Genomic DNA, 21,106 nt, shown 5'->3' on the forward strand with positions numbered 1-21,106 from the left:
AGAGGGGTTTAATCACGTGCAGATGCTCACTGAGAAGCGGGTTTAATGCAGATGTTCGAGGTTGTCTGTAATGCAGATGTTCGAGGTGATCTCTCCTGAGCTTCTCCTCAGTGGTTTCACCTGAACACCTCATCCGCTCCTGCGCGTGCCCGCGTCAGATCTGCTCCATGAACCCGGGGACGCGCTAACATGTCTACGAAGGCAGAGCAATGTAAGTATCATCCAGCTCGCTGTTTTCTCGTGTATAGATGTAATAGCAGATAATATAATGTTTTCATAAGGGTGTGTGTGTGCGCGCGCGATGGGAGCGGCGTTGTCAAGGCAACAGTCTGAACGAGCGCGAGGGCAAATGATGACGAACATATGGTTAAATACATACAGTAAAACACGAGATTACAGTGTCGGAGATTATAGATCATGCAGAAGATGCGGTGTCTGTATGTCAAGGTCGAATACTCAGATCATCACTGCAGTAAAGCAGAGGCACATCACCTGCGTGTGTTTGCTCATCTGATCACATCTGTTATTGTGGTGAAACAGATGATGATGATGATGATGATGAAGATCAGCTGGTCGGTCGGGGCGCCATCTGCTTTCCCCCATCACAAACACAAGACCTGCAGACTGAGCTTAAGCTGAGCTCTCACTGATGTTGATCTGGGCTCATCTAACCCAGTCTCACAGAGAAGACTCATAACTGATGAACTAGGGTTAGATAGGGGAAGTGCATTTACTTCTGCACATAATAAATGGCAATAAAATTGTAACATATCTTGATATTTGAAGTTTAGTATGTGCAGGATGGTGATTCATCAGCCAATGGGTTATTATAAACATTTGCTAATTTAGTTGTTATTGCACAAAATATAAAATATTTAAAGAGTGGTAACTTTTACAGAATGTATGACTTTTGATATCATTCCTATTCATATTTATATATTTTTAAAGTGTTAATGTAAAATACTAAATCAATTATTCTATTTAAACTTAAATTTGGATAATTTATTTGATAATGATTGAATAACCAATGAAAGCAGAATCACTGTAAAAGAGATTCACCTACATTTTAAATTATTCTATTACTTACTGTATGTATATGAATATTAATCCTACTCATTGAATTTTCCATATTTTAATTGAACAAATGTCATAATAGCAGAGACACAGAATTAGATAAATTAACCTCAAAACTGTTTCGGCTGACTAAATCTCACAAATGTTGATATCCAGATGAAATTACAAAATTAAGAATAGCATATTCATCAAGAGTGATGAGATGAGAGTTTGTGTCATCTATTGAATGGTCAGGAGACATAATTAAGGTGGGTCATCTTACCCTTAATTTACCCTATTATATAAGCATTTACTCTATAATCTTAATATAATGTATATATACAGGACTCTGGGTCTGTGTGAGCTGAATATGGGCTGAGATAAAGAGATCTGCAGCAACTCATCATGTAAACACTGTATACATAAAAGTTGACTGTAATAATTCAATTCAATTCACATTTATTTGTCTAGGGCTTTTCACAAACACATCTACAGTTATTTACAGTTTACAGTGATCTGTTATCAGAGGAGACCGTCTAAGTTCTGTATTTCAGAAAAGTAAACAAATCATACAGTTAGCTAATAATGTATTTATCAAAAAAAATATTAATTTAAGGCAGAAACAATGAGCTCAATGAAGTAATGAACATGTTTGTTAACAAATTATATAATAATTGTTCATATTGTAATCATTTCCTCAGAATGTAACAAAATTGTGAGCATATTATGTAAAGTTTTTGACTCATTATAGTAACTCATAATTAATAATAAAGCATAATTTTGTAACTGCATAATCTAAGTTAAATGCAATAAATGTTCATTATGTAATAATGTTCTCAAAATGCCATGTGCATCCTGTAAAAATCTAATTACATAATATGACAGGTTATTATAATTATGAATAATGTATTACATTTTGAACTCAACAAAACACTTTTTATGAAAAATTTAATATGGAAACAAAATATACAAGAAAGCCTTTTGCATTCCTTTACAGTAGTCCATTTTCTTTCATAATTACCCATGGAAGCACAGTGCCATGTTATGTCGTTTGACAGATTCGAGTCTTTATCATGTCCTCAGCATCTCGAAAACGCCACGCTGATATTGATTTTTGTTTAAGTTCTCCTTTTGTACCAAAGTCTGCTTGCCATGGTCCATAATGTTTGAACGAAACTACAACAGCGTGAGCGCGCCGCTAGACATTACGCAGTTGTCCACGTCTGTCGCCATGGTTACTATGGCAGTACGAGCGGAAACCAGGGATAACGCGGATATAGTCAGGGACGAGCCATTATTAAAAATCGGAATTTCTCTGAAATTAAAAATCTTTGGGAACTTTTGGGATATTGTAAGTGCACAACTGAAAGAAATATATCACACTGTGCAAGTGCTTTTTGGATATTTTATTACAAAAATCGTACATATTGTAGCTTTAACTTAAGTTATCTCAGCTAACTTCGAAACGCTTGTGTTACTGATGTACCCTCGGCTCCCTGAGATTTCCCCTCTCTCGTGGGAAACTCCATTTCCTGTGAATGCTGAAGCCTGATTGGTTGACGCCTGTGGCGGGGGGGCTGACTCTTGCTGCTGCATGGATCAGAGGAGAAATGCTCTGTTCGTGAGTTGTCTGTTATTTATTTGATTCGCTGTAACAGTGTAAAGAGGTCTGGGCTCCAGTACTGGCAGCAAACACACCGCCTCCAACGCAGGGTTTTGGAGAAGATCACATGGTCTCTTTGGAGGCGGTCTGGCCTCGGCGGGAGTTATCCTTCTCCTTGTTCCCGAAACATCCGGCGGCTTGCGTGGCTCAGGGTCCAGCTCTAGCTCAGGGCGGTCCTGGCGCTCGGGAAACGGGTTCTGCCCTGTGCTGGCGTGAGCGCTGGGCGACTGGAAGCCGCTGAGGAACTCGCTCTCTCGGGCAGAAAACGCTGCATGGCCTGCGATGTGTTCTGCGCTGCTGTGAAGTCGTCCACTGCAGGACCGAACAAGCCCGAGGGGGAACGCCGAAGCTGTGTGGTCAGCGTCCTTGATCTCCGTCAAGCTGGGCCAAAGTTAGCGCACGATGTCACCAGACTGGCCATGGTGCGCCCGATTGCTGTGGCTTTAGTAGCGCAGGTCTCTGAAGTAGTGCTGGGCGGGATGACCAAAAATTAAAATTTCATATCATAACAAAAATAAACACCAGTACTCGGTATGAACCGGTATTCCGCCCAGCACTACTCTGAAGGCCGCCGGATTTGGCCGTGCTCGTCCGCGAGGAGCTTGAAATTTTTCAAATTCCATTTGTCTGAAATTCACAGACGTGAACCAATCAGGCTTTAGTGTTCTGAGACAGAGAGAGGAAATCTCCCACTCAGCGTGAGTGAACCGTATCGAAAGGGAGCGTGGAATATAGATTGAGATTGAATATGAACTACAGTTATGACTCTTTCAGGATTTAAGACAAGAATCAGAATTATAACAAATTGAAGAGTCCATATTTCATCTCTGGAAGCCGGCCTAAATGAGCAAGCACTGTAACTTGTTACAAGCACAGGCACCTCTCATACCCCTTTTCCACCAAGGCAGTGCTGGAGCCGGTTCGGAGCCGGTGCTCACACGCGAACCAGTTCTTTGTGTTTCGACAGCCAGGAAAACTGGTTCCAAAGCGGCACCAACTCTTTGCTGGACTAGAACCGTTCTTTTACCACGTCATGCTGACGTCGGGGGCTGGGGCCGGGGTTATTGTCGGACTTCTTTCCTTTCTTTTAACGTACCTCTGTCTATAGTAATCCAGACGAGCAGCACAAATGTGTTCTAAACGTCTTCTTCTGAGCCCAATATAGGATCGCAAAGCCAGGAGAAACATTTGCAGAAAGACGATGTAGTCCGCCATTGTAATTGTTATGCTTGAAGTTGGCGCAAGTGTTTCTGGGAAAGCTAAGACGTATGGCAACGTACACAGTGACGTAACGACGTCGTTCGCTGGGCTCTCTAGTCAATGGAAAAACAAACAGGCTCTGAGAAGGTTCGCAAGTTGAACAAACTCTGAACCAGCACCACTTCCGAACCAGTTCTTTTTTGGTGGAAAAGGGGTATCAGATATTTAAAACCAACATTAGAGAATACATGAAAGAACATTTCAGTAATCACACTCCTAAGAAAGTAAAATCAAAGTAAAATAGTTGAAGCTTAGAGAAGTCATTCAACTATTTAGAAGGAAAAATATTGATTAATACCTTGATTATAATCACTCATTAGACATACATTGAAGCAGCAGTGGATTCCAGAATCAGAAGTGTGTTGTTGATCTCTGTTCACGGTGTTCATTCGACGTCCCGAACTATCTGATGTGGAAAACAAACTTCAAATGGCAGCAAGTTTGAAAACATGTCTCGTTTCAGCTGTAACGGTGTGAAAATACAGACTTGAATGCTTCAGAAAGATGGACTGATTTACTGATTTACTGTTCAGTCAAAGCCAGTGGATTGTTGAACAATGCTGAATGTTAATTATGTGTCACTTTGCTCTTTATTTGTTTAGTTGGCTCTAAGATTCGATACTTGCAAGAGTATCACAACCGTGTGCTTCACAATATTTACCCAGTGCCATCGGGAACAGACATTGCAAACACTCTGAAATACTTTTCCCAGACGCTGCTCAGGTAAGTGCACTACACTGGAGATAGGGCAAACACACACTGCATTCGCTCTGACAGTAACGATAGGCAGAACTAGAGTCAGGGTCTCAGCCGCCACAGAGACATGCGATATGCAGGGACATCATGGCAAAAGTTATGCAAAGGACACATTGTAAACAAACTGTTCAAGAAGAGAGACAAACATCAACTTGTTTTCCAATTCAGTCAAGGAAGTCTTGACTCGAGTGTTGTTTTGTTTGTCCTTAATTTTTGTCTTTTAAATGTCAAAGCTTTTAAACTATAATATTGGCTACTACTGAACTATAGGTATACTCACGAGTTCATGTTATTTAGGCCTATGTGTAGGAGCACTTTTTCATGTTTATTGTTCACATATCAATTCAAACAATTAACTCTTTCCCCACCAGCGTTTTTTATTTAAGTGTCCAGCCGCCGCCAGTATTTTGGATAATTTTCACAAAACTTTCATGGCCTCTAGAATATTTGTGGTATGAATGTCTTAACATGCAATATATCAAAAGAAAGAACAGAACTTTTTCTTTTAAACAAAAAAACATTTTATTTTAGCAACTTCATGTAATCGTTTTTATCAACACTTGAATGTGGGTACGTTTTATTTATTAAAAAAAGATCAAAGAAAAGCACAAAGACTTCAATGTGCATAAGCAATGCTTTTATCGCTTGTTTCTTCTTCTTCTCCTGTGTTTTGATCTGGAGATTCTGTACTCTTTCAGAAGATGTGTAATAGCGCCCCCTACCGTATAACAGTGAAAGCCGGAAAACTCTGTCAATGGCGGGGAAAGAGTTAATGAAGGAGCATGCGCTGACACTAGAAGACGTGCTCAATAATGTAGAGAAAGTTTAGCATCTGAGAACATTGTGTAGTTGCGCGTACAGTATTTGTATGTGATTCCTGTTGTGTTTTTATCAGTGTTTGTGTGTTAAAGTATCTGTCATAAAGAGTTAATAATGAGTGTATTGTCTGTGAGTATGCAGGGACTGATTTACATAGTTTTCAGTGGGTTTAAAATGTCAAGAAGCTGTTCTTCATGTAGCATTCTGCAGTCGAACCACCTCTCATTCCCTGACAGACGGGGCCTTTAGCTTTGATCAGAGGAATAGTACACCATCCTGTTTTATGTAACGCACATCAAACTACGCTCTCCTCTCCTCTCCCTCCAAGACCATCACAGACCAAATTTCTGCAGAGGTAGAAGTTGACAGGGGACAGCAGACACAAACACCCTCCACATCCCTCCACAAACATGACACATTGCTTTCGAAACCAGTGTATTCCTTTTCCATTACAGTTTTCCCCAGCCCTAGACTAGCTACATTTCTGTTAGAATTGAAATCCATATGCCTGTCGAACCATTATTTCTCTTCCCTGAAATGATACTGAGGCAGTATCATAATGTATTTACATACAGACATTCTTTTTGACGGTGCAATAAACATGTGTTGTGACCAGGGAGCTTTTAGTCTAACCTCACATACATGTTTATTACTGGCTGAAGCATGTTTCTGAAGTGTCATCTCTGTATCGTCCTCAAAACTAATTATTTCGAGATTGCTCTCATCTCTGACAGCCCCTCCATTGCTCAGTATTTCCCTACGGCTGACCGGCCCGCGCCGCTCGTCCTCCGGGGATTGGCCGCTCGGAGGGCGCGTTGCGTGCGCGTCAAAGGCGAAGTACGGGGCTGCCACTGAAAACATGCCATTTTTTATAGTTTTGCTCCTTGTCACCAGATACGCATGAGATGCAGTGATCGGTGCGTATTTGCCAAGCGCCCGTTTGGTGGCTGCTTGAGTTTCGATCTGAACCAAAACCAAATTTCAAGTGCAAAGATGATTCTGGCACATCCAAAAGTCTGTGGAGACACTGCATCCTATGTGGGGAATATCTGGCTTTGGTTCTTTTCTACTTACGCTGTCTCTGTAGAGCCATTTCAATGTAATGTGCTGTTTCTTTGTGTCTTTGTTGTCTCTTTTTTTCCCCTGTTCCCCTCCCTCCCCCACCCTCCCTCGGAGCAGCATCCTGTCCCGTACAGGCAGAAAGGAGAGCCAGGAAGCTTCCAATTTGGCCGTGCCCATGACCATGTGTCTTTTTCCTGTGCCATTCCCACTCACCCCATCTCTAAGACCACAAGTCAGTTCCATCAACCCTACAGTTACTCGATCCCTCCTTTACAGCGTTCTGCGGGACGCCCCGGCCGACCGGGCTGGCGCCCCCCAGCAGAGTCGGGAGGTTCAGCTCTCAGATTACCCCTCACTGGACTATCAGGGGCTCTATGCCACCCTCGTCACCTTGCTTGACCTGGTGCCCCTGCTACAGCACGGTCAGCACGGTGAGTCTACGCCGCTTCCCACCCTCAGGTGCTCCTGGCCACGTCTCTCAGAGCGAGATCCAGTTTAATCATCAGGTGCTTCTGGCCACGTCTCTCAGAGCGAGATCCAGTTTAATCCTCAGGTGCTCCTGGCCTTGTCTCTGAGAGAGAGATCCAGATAATCCTCAGGTGCTCCTGGCCTCTTCTCTCAGAGCGAGATCTAGTTTAATCCTCAGATTCTCCTGGCCTTGTCTCTCAGAGCGAGATCCAGTTTAATCCTCAGGTGCTCCTGGCCTCTTCGCTCAGAGCTAGATCCAGATAATCCTCAGGTGCTCCTGGCCTCTTCTCTCAGAGCGAGATCCAGTTTAATCCTCAGGTGCTCCTGGCCTTGTCTCTCAGAGCGAGATCCAGTTTAATCCTCAGGTGCTCCTGGCCTCTTCGCTCAGAGCTAGATCCAGATAATCCTCAGGTGCTCCTGGCCTCGTCTCTCAGAGCGAAATCCAGTTTAATCCTCAAGTGCTCCTGGCCTCGTCTCTCAGAGCTAGATCCAGATAATCCTTAGGTGCTCCTGGCCTCGTCTCTCAGAGCGAAATCCAGTTTAATCTTCAGGTGCTCCTGGCCTCGTCTCTCAGAGCTAGATCCAGATAATCCTCAGGTGCTCCTGACCTCTTCTCTCAGAGTGAGATCCAGTTTAATCCTCAAGTGCTCCTGGCCTTGTCTCTGAGAGTCAGATCCAGTTTAATCCTCAGGTGCTCCTGGCCTTGTCTCTGAGAGTCAGATCCAGTTTAATCCTCAAGTGCTCCTGGCCTCGTCTCTGAGAGTGAGATCCAGTTTAATCCTCAGGTGCTCCTGGCCTCGTCTCTAAGAGTGAGATCCAGTTTAATCTTCAGGTGCTCCTGGCCTCGTCTCTGAGAGTGAGATCCAGATAATCCTCAGGTGCTCCTGGCCTCTTCTCTCAGAGCGAGATCTAGTTTAATCCTCAGATTCTCCTGGCCTTGTCTCTCAGAGCGAGATCCAGTTTAATCATCAGGTGCTTCTGGCCACGTCTCTCAGAGCGAGATCCAGTTTAATCCTCAGGTGCTCCTGGCCTTGTCTCTGAGAGAGAGATCCAGATAATCCTCAGGTGGTCCTGGCCTCTTCTCTCAGAGCGAGATCCAGTTTAATCCTCAAGTGCTCCTGGCCTTGTCTCTGAGAGTCAGATCCAGTTTAATCTTCAGGTGCTCCTGGCCTCGTCTCTGAGAGTCAGATCCAGTTTAATCCTCAAGTGCTCCTGGCCTTGTCTCTGAGAGTCAGATCCAGTTTAATCCTCAGGTGCTCCTGGCCTTGTCTCTGAGAGTCAGATCCAGTTTAATCCTCAAGTGCTCCTGGCCTTGTCTCTGAGAGTCAGATCCAGTTTAATCCTCAGGTGCTCCTGGCCTCGTCTCTCAGAGTGAGATCCAGTTTAATCCTCAGGTGCTCCTGGCCTCTTCTCTCAGAGCTAGATCCAGATAATCCTCAGGTGCTCCTGGCCTCTTCTCTCAGAGCGAAATCCAGTTTAATCCTCAAGTGCTCCTGGCCTCGTCTCTCAGAGCTAGATCCAGATAATCCTTAGGTGCTCCTGGCCTCGTCTCTCAGAGCGAAATCCAGTTTAATCCTCAAGTGCTCCTGGCCTCGTCTCTCAGAGCTAGATCCAGATAATCCTTAGGTGCTCCTGGCCTCGTCTCTCAGAGCGAAATCCAGTTTAATCTTCAGGTGCTCCTGGCCTCGTCTCTCAGAGTGAGATCCAGATAATCCTCAGGTGCTCCTGGCCTCTTCTCTCAGAGCTAGATCCAGATAATCCTCAGGTGCTCCTGACCTCTTCTCTCAGAGTGAGATCCAGTTTAATCCTCAAGTGCTCCTGGCCTTGTCTCTGAGAGTCAGATCCAGTTTAATCCTCAGGTGCTCCTGGCCTTGTCTCTGAGAGTCAGATCCAGTTTAATCCTCAGGTGCTCCTGGCCTCTTCTCTCAGAGCTAGATCCAGATAATCCTCAGGTGCTCCTGGCCTCTTCTCTCAGAGCGAGATCCAGTTTAATCCTCAGGTGCTCCTGGCCTCTTCTCTCAGAGCTAGATCCAGATAATCCTCAGGTGCTCCTGGCCTCTTCTCTCAGAGTGAGATCCAGTTTAATCCTCAAGTGCTCCTGGCCTTGTCTCTGAGAGTCAGATCCAGTTTAATCCTCAGGTGCTCCTGGCCTCGTCTCTGAGAGTGAGATCCAGTTTAACATGTGTTAATAAGATTACAACTAGATGGGCAGAGCTTTCAAGCCAAACAAATACGTTCAGCGCTCTAAGAACCGGTGCCTGCTGTTAACTCTTCCTCCGCCATTGACTGAATTTCTCGTCAATTCATGTTTTACTGTTATACGGTTAGGGGTCACTGTTTTGCATCTTCTGAAAGAATGTAAGTCAAAGAAGAAGAAGAAGAAACAAGAGATAAAGGCCCTGTCCCAAATGGCACACTTCATATGCACTTTCGGTCTTGTGAACTTACAATGGCTGCTGCGTGCGCGTGTCCGTTAAGTCTCAGAGACCATGGGGTGTTCCATTTGTCATTTTAGGTTTCAAATGGGTGCTCGCAAATGGCCCCTTTGCGGTCGATATGCGCCCCCGATTCGCACTTTTGCTGAGCCTGCACTGATGCGATCTCCGCAGAAAGAAATTACAGTATTTTTGACCTCACAAGGAATTATTCCTTGTGAGGTCAAAAATACTGTAATTTCTTTCTTACTTTTCAATCTAGTGGTTACTTTTCTTAAATGAGACCACCTTGATGATGTACAGTGCATCGGGAAAGTATTCAGAGCGCTTCACTTTTTCCACATTTTGTTATGTTACAGCCTTATTCCAAAATGGATTAAATGCATTATTTTCCTCAGAATTCTACAAACAATAGCCCACAATGACAATGTGAAAGAAGTTTGTTGGAAATCTTTGCTAATTTATTAAAAATAATAAACGGAAAAAAAATCACATGTACATAAGTTTTCACAGCCTTTGCCATGACACTCAAAATTGAGGTTTCAGGTGCATCCTGTTTCCACTGATCATCCTTGAGGTGTTTCTACAACTGGATTGGAGTCCACCTGTGGTAAATTCAGTTGAATGGACATGATTTGGAAAGGCACACACCTGTCTATATAAGGTCTCACAGTTAACAGTACATGTCAGAGCACAAACCAAGCCATGAAGTCCAAGGAATTGTCTGTAGACCTCAGCGACAGGATTGTGTCGATGCTCAGATCTCGGGAAGGGTACAGACACATTTCTGCAGCATTGAAGGTCCCCATGAGCACAGTGGCCTCCATCATCCGTAAATAGAATAAGTGTGGAACCACCAGGACTCTTCCTAGAGCTGAGCGATCGGGGCAGAAGGGCCTCAGTCAGGGAGGAGATAGAGAACCCGATGGTCACTCTGACAGAGCTCCAGCGTTTCTCTGTGGAGAGAGGAGAAACAACATTCTCTGGTCTGATGAAACAAAGATTGAACACTTTGGCGTGAATGGCAAGCGTCATGTCTGGGGGAAACCAGGCACCACTCATCACCTGAACAATACCATCCCTACAGTGAAGCGTGGTGGTGTGGGGGTGTTTAACAGCAGCAGGGACTGGGGAAAGATGAATGCAGCAATGTACAGAGACATTCTTGATGGACCTCAGACTGGGGCGACGGTTCATCTTCCAACAGGACAACGACCCTCAGCACACAGCCAAGATAAGAAACGACCCTCAGCACACAGCCAAGATAACACAGGAGTGGCTCCGGGATAGCCCTGTGAATGTCCTTGAGTGGCCCACCAGAGCCCAGACTTGAACCCGTTTGAGCATCCATCTCTGGAGAGATCTGAAAATGTCTGTGCATCGACGCTCCCCATCCAACCTGATGGAGCTTGAGAGGTTCTGCAAAGAAGAATGGCAGAAACTGCCCAAAAACAGGTGTGCCAAGCTTTCAGCACCATACTCAGAAACACTTGAGGCTGTAATTGATGCCAAAGGTGCTTCAACAAAGTATTGAACAAAGGCTATGAATACTTATGTACATGTTATTTATTTATTTATTTATTATAAATTTGCAAGGATTTCAAACAACCTTCTTTCACGTTGTTTGTAGAATTTTGAGTAAAATAATTAATGTAATCCATTTTAGAATAAGGCTGTAGCATAACAAAATGTGGAAAAAGTGAAGCGCTGTGAATAGTTTACGTATGCAACCTCCAAATGTGCCTTCCGGAGGATGCAGCCTCTGAAATGAGACGGAGCAAAGCATTGCTGACGCACATGTAATATAATGCGGTCATTAAACAGCATATAAATAATAACTCTATCCATACCATCTGTATTTTGATCATCGTTCTGAATCTGATCTGGATTTAGGCTTTGACAAAAACACTATTTTCTCATCTTATTGTTGTTTATAAACGATGGCGGAGAAAGAGTTAAAGGCCTTTTTCACCCAAGAATCATTATTCTGTCATCATTTATTCACAGTCATGGTTTGTCATGTTTGGTTGCCAACATTCTTCAAAATATCTTCTTTTATGTTCCACATAAGAAAGAAAGCACTACAGGTTTGGAACCACATTGAGAGCGAGGAAATGATGGCAGAATGATAGTTTTTCGGTGTACTGTCCGTTCAAGTTCCTCGGTTTGTTTCTCAGGAAATGAAAATAACAGTTCAACGAGTCGATGTTTCCCGAAAACATAGTTCCAACAAACATTCGCAAACAGCATCGCAGAGTTGTGTGTTTGGAACGACAGATCTCGACCTGCGGTTAGAAGCAGAGTTTCTTGTTTGCATGACATGTGGGCTCAATAAATCCTTATCTTGAGCCAAATAAGCAAGCTGACATCTGTACAGTACAATCAGTACGATCTGTATCTTTTATTTAGAATACATACAAATTTAATTTACGTCTTTTAGTTTGTCAAGGGATTTAAAGCGTCGTTTTTGAAGAGTGCGCATGTGCGAAAGTGCTCTAGTGTGTAAGAACGAGTCTATGATTGAATCTGGAAATAAAGTAAAATAACTGAGAAAAATGAGAAATAGTCCTCAGATGCCAGTCCGTAATTTATAGCAAAACATCTAGCGTTAATTCCATCTCAGACAGATTCATTAACAGTAGTTATTACTCCTCCATCTGCGTGACGTCATTAACCAACGTGGTTGAACAACCAATTTGCGGCAACGCGGTTTCGGGAAACAGTCGTGACTAGCTAGTTAGTTAGGCAGCAAGTTACGACGTTGTACTGGAAACACCCCTGGCTAATTAATCAGCCAATATTTGTCCAATAGTCGTTCCATCTAGTGACATTGCCAATAAAAACTGCTTTCAGACAGCTTGATCTCATAGTTACTGGAGTTATATCTAAACTCAAACTCTGCCATCGACTGCTTTCATTTTACAATTACAATTCCTTTTCCGATCGAAACACTGGAGTCTGAGCTTTCTTCTATCTCAGTCTTCTGTCAGTCAGCGCAGAGAGCTTTGACTGGATAACAACTCGTACAGTAGGAACAGCTAAAGATGTGTTTGCTAGTGTTTCATTATATAGACTTTAGATGCATTTTGGAGAAAACCCAAAGCTGTAAATATCATCGTGACATCGGAGACGAGCGTTTGTGAAGCTGCATGGATCTTGGTTTGCGGTTGTGGAGGACGTGCTGCTCATTCGCTCATCTGCTTGTCTTTCAGATCTGGGGCAGGCCATATTTTACACCACAACATGCCTTCTGCCTTTCCTTAGTGATGATATTCTCAGCACTTTACCCTACACCATGATCTCCACTTTAGCCACCTTCCCTCCCTTCCTGCACAAAGACATCATAGAGTACCTGAGCACATCCTTCCTGCCCATGGCCATACGTGAGTATATATGACCGAGAGAGGTTTCTTCAGAGAAGAGTATTTGAGCTGCGTTTGAAAGACGTATGCAACATCATGTGACACCCGTGCACTTTGAAGTGAGGAAATGCGTTGTGTGTTGCAGTGGGTTCGACTCGAAGAGAGGCCGGCGTTCCAGCGTATGTCAATCTGTCCGCCTCCTCCATGCTGATGATCGCCATGCAGTACACCTCAAACCCAGGTACATGCGCACCGATCAGCCTCAGGGCTCGCCGTCTCTACCCCAGCGCAGCGTTTCAGGGCGGTGTCTGGGCTCTAATGTTGTGCATGTTCCTCTGCTTGTCTCCAGTGTACCACTGTCAGCTTCTGGAGTGTCTCATGAAATACAAGCAGGAAGTGTGGAAGGTATGATCGGTTCTTCATGTCTTTTGGAGATTTCTCCAAAAGCTCTTCCCACTGACTTAGAGATGGCTGTGTTTTTAAAGGATCTTCTGTACGTCATCTCGTACGGCCCGTCCCAAGTCAAACCTCCGGCGGTTCAGATGCTCTTCCATTACTGGCCCAACCTCAAGCCTCCAGGTGCCATCAGTGAGTACCGAGGCCTGCAGTACACAGGTGAGACGCCACCCTCGCCGCAGTTCGGCTCAGTGCCGTCGAGTTCAACATCTCAGACAAACCCAACTCAGACAAAGCCATACGCAGGAACGTACCTGTATTGAGAATAGAGATGCACCGATATTACATTTCTCAGCCAATACCAATAGCCCATGATTCTGAATGATATCAGCTGATGCCGAGACCCATACCGATACCGATAGTTAGTTTTTTCTTATGAAAAAAAAAAAAAAACTCTCCCAAATAATGCTGCAAACTATACAGGGAACTATAAACCCTCTCATTTGGTACACTGTAATATTGGTTGCAATTAACAACAGAGGTATTATATGTAATATTATAAATAATAGATATAATAATTACACCCAAATAAAAGCTTAAATGTTTGTATACAACTCAGTTGCACATATAAGTTAGTTTTCATAAGCACTTGTCTTCATGGCAAAGTTTTCAAACATTCATATATAATTAACAGTAAATAAGCTCTACTCTAGGTTTTTTTTATAGCTAACTAACAAACGGGTGACTTTCCTGAGGTATATACCACCTTAAGTGATAATTGTTCACAAGCTGTTTTATTGGCATCTTTCCACGGCTGAAACACTGATTGAGATAATAAATGAGACATGATACGGATTTCGGTGAGTTGTACTATATCTTTCAACATACCTTCTGGTATTCATGCATGTTTTTCTAGATATAATTTGTATTAAAGTGGAAGAAAACACTTGCGCTCCACGCTGTTGCTTGAACTGAGGATCTCACGGCACATTTAAGAGCGTCAAAACGGCATTTATTTTTTGAATTTCGTGATAAAAAGGACAGAATTTGAGAAGATGACACTTTGTTTCTTTTTAGAAGTAACCGAGCACAAAGCTCTATGCGATTACTGGATGAGAGGCGCTGCTAACAATGTTTAGTATAGGGAAAGACTGCAGATCCGGCAACCCTGGCCTGAACTACAGGGGATGCATAGGGTCAAATAAAGCCTGCTTTTAGGTAGCTGTTTTTAACCCTCTGGAGTCTGAGCGGTTTTCTGGGCCCTGGAGGTGTTCTGACATGCTCTGACATTTGTGCTTTTTTCAGTTATTTATGAACATGTTAATGGCAAAGGTGTAAATTCACTCTATATAGCACAAACAGGGCTACCAAAATATGTGATCACCATGCATGTATATTTTTTAATTTTTAAGAGAATAATGTTTATGCGTGGTTATTGAAAAAAATAAAAATGAAAGTTGCTGAAATAAGACCACAAAACTCATAATAAATATGTGTCAATAAGACTTTTGACTAATGGATGTTGTTCCTTCGAGTTCTGGCTTCAAAATTATGTGAAAATAGTCTTGCTTTATCGTTCACATAAAACAATACATTGATTTAAATTGATGTAAAACAGGTTTTTGCTTGGAAAGCCAATATGCGAGGGGGGCCTGAACAAGGAGTGGTTTACACCTGAGAATACAATGTCCCACCCACTCTGCATAATGAGCCATTCATTCAGGTGTGACACTGACTGAGCCACAATGCAAGGACAAAAGATATATTTAGAAGAAGACTTATATTGACCATTTAAGATTTTGCTTACATCTATCTTGTAAATATGTTTTGCTATTTTATTAAAAAGGTTACAATTACAACAATAATTACAATTTCAACAATATTTCAAGTGTACTCTTTCTTTGTAAAAAAAAAAAAAAGATTATAGGCCTACATTTTATCTATGTATTCATTAGTTTGAATATAGCCAACATTGGAACAGCTAACATCTTAGTTGATGACTTTATTTTTGACAAAAATAGTATTTTATATACCTATATAGAAATTGCTAAACAAAAGCTTATTTGATGTGGCAGTATATTCTACAGTAAAAACTGTACCCAAATCTAGTCAACAAAATGTTGTCTTTCATACTTCGCCTGACTGTAACGTTGTTTTTATGAAATATTAGGGCATATAAATGTTAATTTGCAGTTTAATACGTTGCTTATACAAATAGCCTACATTTTATTTCAACATATTTCAGTCGATTTTTACTCATGTCAGTATAGCAATACAGTTTGCTAAAACATCATCATTCATTCACACACGCCATTTAAATTTAAACTGTCTTTTTGCGAGCTGTGGTAAACAGCGCATCTCTGCCGTTCATTCATTCATAAACAGAAACCCGATTCAAGTGAGAAGAAAAAAAACTTACTAGTATTCCTCAGCTCAGTCGGATCCTTGCTCCTCGAAATACCCGCACTTCTGAGGGACATTTTCCATTATTGTTATTCCTCACAGCGCTGCGAGACGGTGTAAACAAGTAATGATCTGAATAAACTTGTGTTTTCTCGAGCTGATATGGGGGCGTTCACAGGATTGCGTGGATTACCTCAGCCATTTGCGTTTGAATAGCGTGCGCTCTCCGTGGGCGGAGTCACATTACATTTGAATCAGCTGTAATGAGCTCGACTGGAATCGCTCTCTTTTAATACAGATTTCACAAGATGAGAATATTTGTTTTTTATATAAATTACTTCATTTAAAAGAAGAGAATTCAAGCTTCATGCCTGTGTGTCTGTTTGCCTGTTTGACTGAGTATTCGCTGAGTTACAGTTCATTTTCGGACGCGTTTCAGAATGGACTACACTGACAGAGAGAAGGCAGAACTCACATCATGTTTATTTTTCTTTATTTGGCAAAAAGCACAACACTTTGTTTTTATTGTGAGTATACACAAAAATAATACACATTTAACAGAATCGATTGATGTATGAAACTCCTATGGAAAATCAAAGTCAACAGAGTATTTATGAGTTTCTTTTACACTGATAAAAAAAAGCGAGCTGGTATCGCCGGCGATACCGTCGACCTCAGGGGGTTAACTGTTAAAGCCTTATTGTCGCATCAACTTAATTAACGCCCTAAATTCAACACGAGAGATTTTCTTAGTGATAGCGAAAATAATAGCTTTTATCCGCCGAGACGGATTATTGACCGATACATCGGTGCATCTCTAACTTACAATTATTCTGGGGTTTTCCTGTTGCTCAGATATCTGAATTTGTGCTGTCATCATTTTATTGTCATCAGTGTTTCATTCAGGAAATGTGAATAACTAATATTGATTAGGTCTTGATTAAGTTTTACCATTTGGCCAATAGAGTAGGACTCTACGTCTCTGATACTGTACATCCAGCTCTCTCGACGCTTCTCTGCGTTTCAGAGACGAGACAGTTCTCAGGTCAGTGTACTGTTGACCCCAGAACTGCTCGAGAGAGAGCTCGGTTTATGAATCAGAACTGTGTGTTCAAAGCAGAGTTTGCAGAAGCAGCTCTAGATCACATTTCTGTCGGATGTGTTGGAGAGACCGGTTCACTCACTCCGCCGTCTCGTCTGATCACAGAGTCACAGAATCACAGATAGCCGTTCTGAAGCTTGTCTTGTTTGCAAACGTCACTGCTCCAGTGGCTCGAGACAGGCCTTCTCCTGACATCTAGACATGTGTGTGTGTTTCAGCCTGGAACCCCATCCACTGCCAGCACATCGAGTGCCAGAACTCCATCAACAAGCCGGCTGTGAAGGTACTGTGGCTCCTCTGACCACGGCTGTGGCTTTAACATCGTCTGATATATCGAGGGTTTTGTGGGATTGTGTGTTTTCTAGGGAAGGACTGTGTGAATGAGATGGCCCTTAAAATGGCCAAGACTTTGATGGAGACGCAGCCTGGGAAAACATGAGGGCTGTAAATGAACAAAGACACAACATGAGCTAGAAACAAGAACCTCAGAATAAAAGCAGGCACATCCCAGAATCAGAGCACTAATACTCCCAGGAAAGGGTTGATAGACTGTTCCCGGTCACAGAATTAGAGCCGGAAGAGACGCGCTGTAACTCGTTTACCGTTCCCATAACCATCATCCGTCACAGAGAGACACTTCACAAGATCCTGCAAATCAACAGTCTCACGCTGTCTCAGAGCTGGAGCACTATGATCATCACTAACCTGCAGTGATGGGTAATTACTGTAATTACTGCTGTTAATATATCACAGGAATACTTCACTCAGCAATTCATTTACACCACAATACAGTTGCCCCAAAAGACAGAAGATGCACATAATAGAACATGCAGAAAACTCTACACAGAGCTCTCGCTGTTCTGCCTCTCGAACACATGGTCCATCATTAACGTATTGGCAGTGACACCAGTCTTGTGTTCTGCAGAGTTCGCTGCTTCAGTATTTGTAGATTATTTGATCACATGTTTCTATGAGATACTGGAAAACAGTTATGCTTTTATTGGCAGAAGTATTGAATGCAGAGAGCAGGGGTTGCACACACTAGTGGAGTTTATTGCTCTGCCGTGACGCTTCAAGCCTGACGTCGACGAGTCGCTGGTCGTGGCCTATAGAGGGCGCTACAGGATAACACATCTCAGAAGTCCACTTTTATGCTTCTTTCCAACAGTTAAAACGACAAATAAATGCATTCTCAGAGATATGCGCTCCACAAGATATGTTTGATTATACTATCTGGATGCTCAAAACTTGTCGATGATCCACTTCAACCGTACTAATAAGCAAAAATGACTTAAGTTAAACATCACATATGTGTTTTTATTGCTGAAGTAAGAGTGCTGAAGTTTCTTCTTCTGTGGTCCAGAACGGCAGCACTGAACGGTTTGTGTAAACGGCGCCCTCTACTGTTCAGGAGTGAACGTGTGTTTCCTTCAGCCTGAGGATTATTCACTTCACTTTAGCTGTGACAAGGCCTTTACAATTGACAATAATATAACTTTTTCTTTTGCCTCTGTCCCTGAAGTTCTCGATCCAGTAAATGGTTCATTCAGGTGCAATATTATTGGCAGAAATGTCACTGCATGCGAGGCCATGTTGATGCACATGGGTGACGGCTGCACATGGGTGACGGCTGCGCATTGGTGACGGCTGCGCATGGGTGACGGCTGCGCATGGGTGACGGCTGCGCATGGGTGACGGCTGCGCATGGGTGACGGCTGCACATCGGTGACGGCTGCGCATCGATGACGGCTGCGCATGGGTGACGGCTGCGCATGGGTGACGGCTGCGCATGGGTGACGGCTGCGCATGGGTGACGGCTGCGCATGGGTGACGGCTGCGCATGGGTGACGGCTGCACATCGATGACGGCTGCACATCGATGACGGCTGCGCATGGGTGACGGCTGCGCATGGGTGACGGCTGCGCATGGGTGACGGCTGCGCATGGGTGACGGCTGCACATCGGTGACGGCTGCACATCGATGACGGCTGCGCATGGGTGACGGCTGCGCATGGGTGACGGCTGCGCATGGGTGACGGCTGCGCATGGGTGACGGCTGCACATCGATGACGGCTGCACATCGATGACGGCTGCGCATGGGTGACGGCTGCGCATGGGTGACGGCTGCGCATGGGTGACGGCTGCACATCGGTGACGGCTGCGCATGGGTGACGGCTGCGCATGGGTGACGGCTGCGCATGGGTGACGGCTGCACATCGATGACGGCTGCGCATGGGTGACGGCTGCGCATGGGTGACGGCTGCGCATGGATGACGGCTGCGCATGGGTGACGGCTGCGCATGGATGACGGCTGCGCATGGGTGACGGCTGCGCATGGGTGACGGCTGCGCATGGGTGACGGCTGCGCATCGGTGACGGCTGCGCATGGGTGACGGCTGCACATCGGTGACGGCTGCGCATGGGTGACGGCTGCACATCGATGACGGCTGCGCATGGGTGACGGCTGCGCATGGGTGACGGCTGCGCATGGGTGACGGCTGCGCATCGGTGACGGCTGCACATGGGTGACGGCTGCGCATGGGTGACGGCTGCGCATGGGTGACGGCTGCACATCGATGACGGCTGCACATGGATGACGGCTGCGCATGGGTGACGGCTGCGCATGAGTGACGGCTGCGCATGGGTGACGGCTGCGCATGGGTGACGGCTGCGCATGGGTGACGGCTGCGCATCGGTGACGGCTGCACATGGGTGACGGCTGCACATCGGTGACGGCTGCGCATGGGTGACGGCTGCGCATGGATGACGGCTGCGCATGGGTGACGGCTGCGCATGGGTGACGGCTGCGCATGGGTGACGGCTGCGCATCGGTGACGGCTGCACATGGGTGACGGCTGCGCATGGGTGACGGCTGCGCATGGGTGACGGCTGCACATCGATGACGGCTGCACATGGATGACGGCTGCGCATGGGTGACGGCTGCGCATGAGTGACGGCTGCGCATGGGTGACGGCTGCGCATGGGTGACGGCTGCGCATGGGTGACGGCTGCGCATGGGTGACGGCTGCACATCGATGACGGCTGCGCATGGGTGACGGCTGCGCATGGGTGACGGCTGCGCATGGGTGACGGCTGCGCATCGGTGACGGCTGCACATGGATGACGGCTGCACATGAGTGACGGCTGCGCATGGGTGACGGCTGCGCATCGGTGACGGCTGCACATGGATGACGGCTGCGCATGGGTGACGGCTGCGCATCGGTGACGGCTGCGCATCGGTGACGGCTGCACGTGGGTGACGGCTGCGCATGGGTGACGGCTGCGCATGGGTGACGGCTGCACATCGATGACGGCTGCACATGGATGACGGCTGCGCATGGGTGACGGCTGCGCATGAGTGACGGCTGCACATGGATGACGGCTGCGCATGGGTGACGGCTGCGCATGAGTGACGGCTGCACATGGATGACGGCTGCGCATGGGTGACGGCTGCGCATCGGTGACGGCTGCACATGGATGACGGCTGCGCATGGGTGACGGCTGCGCATGAGTGACGGCTGCACATGGATGACGGCTGCGCATGGATGACGGCTGCGCATCGGTGACGGCTGCGCATCTCTGAGGGAGTTACAGTCACAGGAGCACACTGATGGAAGCTCTTCTTCCCTGCTCTTACTGCCATCGGTCTGCTCCTGTACTCCAGCCAGAGCGCTCACTGATCACTGAGGATAGTTCTCCTTCACACTCTCCTCGTGATGCGGAGGATATCATTAGTGAAATCATCCCAAAAAACAGTGAAATTTGGGTTTCTGGGATAAAGTTCATTGTTTTGGAGGAAGCTTTCTGCAGGTGTTAACATTGAATCTGATCACAACAATCAAGGAATAATGTGAATCAACACAACAACTGAAGCAGCAAACAAGATGTACAGTGTGTGTTTGCTCTAGTGTATGTGTGTGTTGTGTGCGGTGTGTGTGTGACGTAGTGTGCGCTGACGGTGTGTGTTTGCTCTAGTGTATGTGTGTGGTGTGTGTGTGATGTAGTGTGCGCTGACGGTGTGTGTGTGCTCTAGTGTGTGATGTAGTGTGCGCTGACGGTGTGTGTGTGCTCTAGTGTGCGGTGTGTGTGCGCTGACGGTGTGTGTGTGTCTTCCAGATGTGCATTGACCCGACGCTCTCGGTCGCGCTGGGAGACAAGCCCCCGCCGCTCTACATCTGTGAGGAGTGCAGCCAGAGGATCGCCGGGTGAGCCGTCCTCATCACAGCTCATCTCACAGGGTCATGGGGTCAACTTACAGGGGTCATGGGGTCATCTCACAGGGGTCATGGGGTCAACTGTAGAAAATAGGTTGTGATAGCACAGTGTCA

General features: G+C 45.3%; 1 protein-coding gene across 5 annotated transcripts in view; it reads left to right on the top strand.

The window, feature by feature from the left end:
• Positions 1-21,106, top strand: part of unc79 (unc-79 homolog, NALCN channel complex subunit) — an 87,773-nt gene continuing 66,667 nt past the window's right edge. For 2 of the 5 annotated variants that reach the window (XM_079853768.1, XM_079853770.1), the window contains exons 1-9: positions 2-211; positions 4,579-4,699; positions 6,731-7,044; positions 12,729-12,899; positions 13,024-13,119; positions 13,228-13,283; positions 13,364-13,493; positions 16,998-17,062; positions 20,895-20,983. In XM_079853768.1, the coding sequence (XP_079709894.1) occupies positions 190-211; positions 4,579-4,699; positions 6,731-7,044; positions 12,729-12,899; positions 13,024-13,119; positions 13,228-13,283; positions 13,364-13,493; positions 16,998-17,062; positions 20,895-20,983 (1,064 nt within the window). In that variant the 5' untranslated portion in view covers positions 2-189. Of the gene's footprint in view, positions 212-4,578; positions 4,700-6,730; positions 7,045-12,728; positions 12,900-13,023; positions 13,120-13,227; positions 13,284-13,363; positions 13,494-16,997; positions 17,063-20,894; positions 20,984-21,106 lie in introns of those variants that run through there. The other 3 variants (XM_079853767.1, XM_079853769.1, XM_079853771.1) reach the window with 3 other exon arrangements.

The sequence above is a fragment of the Squalius cephalus genome (genome assembly GCF_949319135.1).
Source record: "Squalius cephalus genome assembly, chromosome: 20".
NCBI lineage: Eukaryota > Metazoa > Chordata > Actinopteri > Cypriniformes > Leuciscidae > Squalius > Squalius cephalus.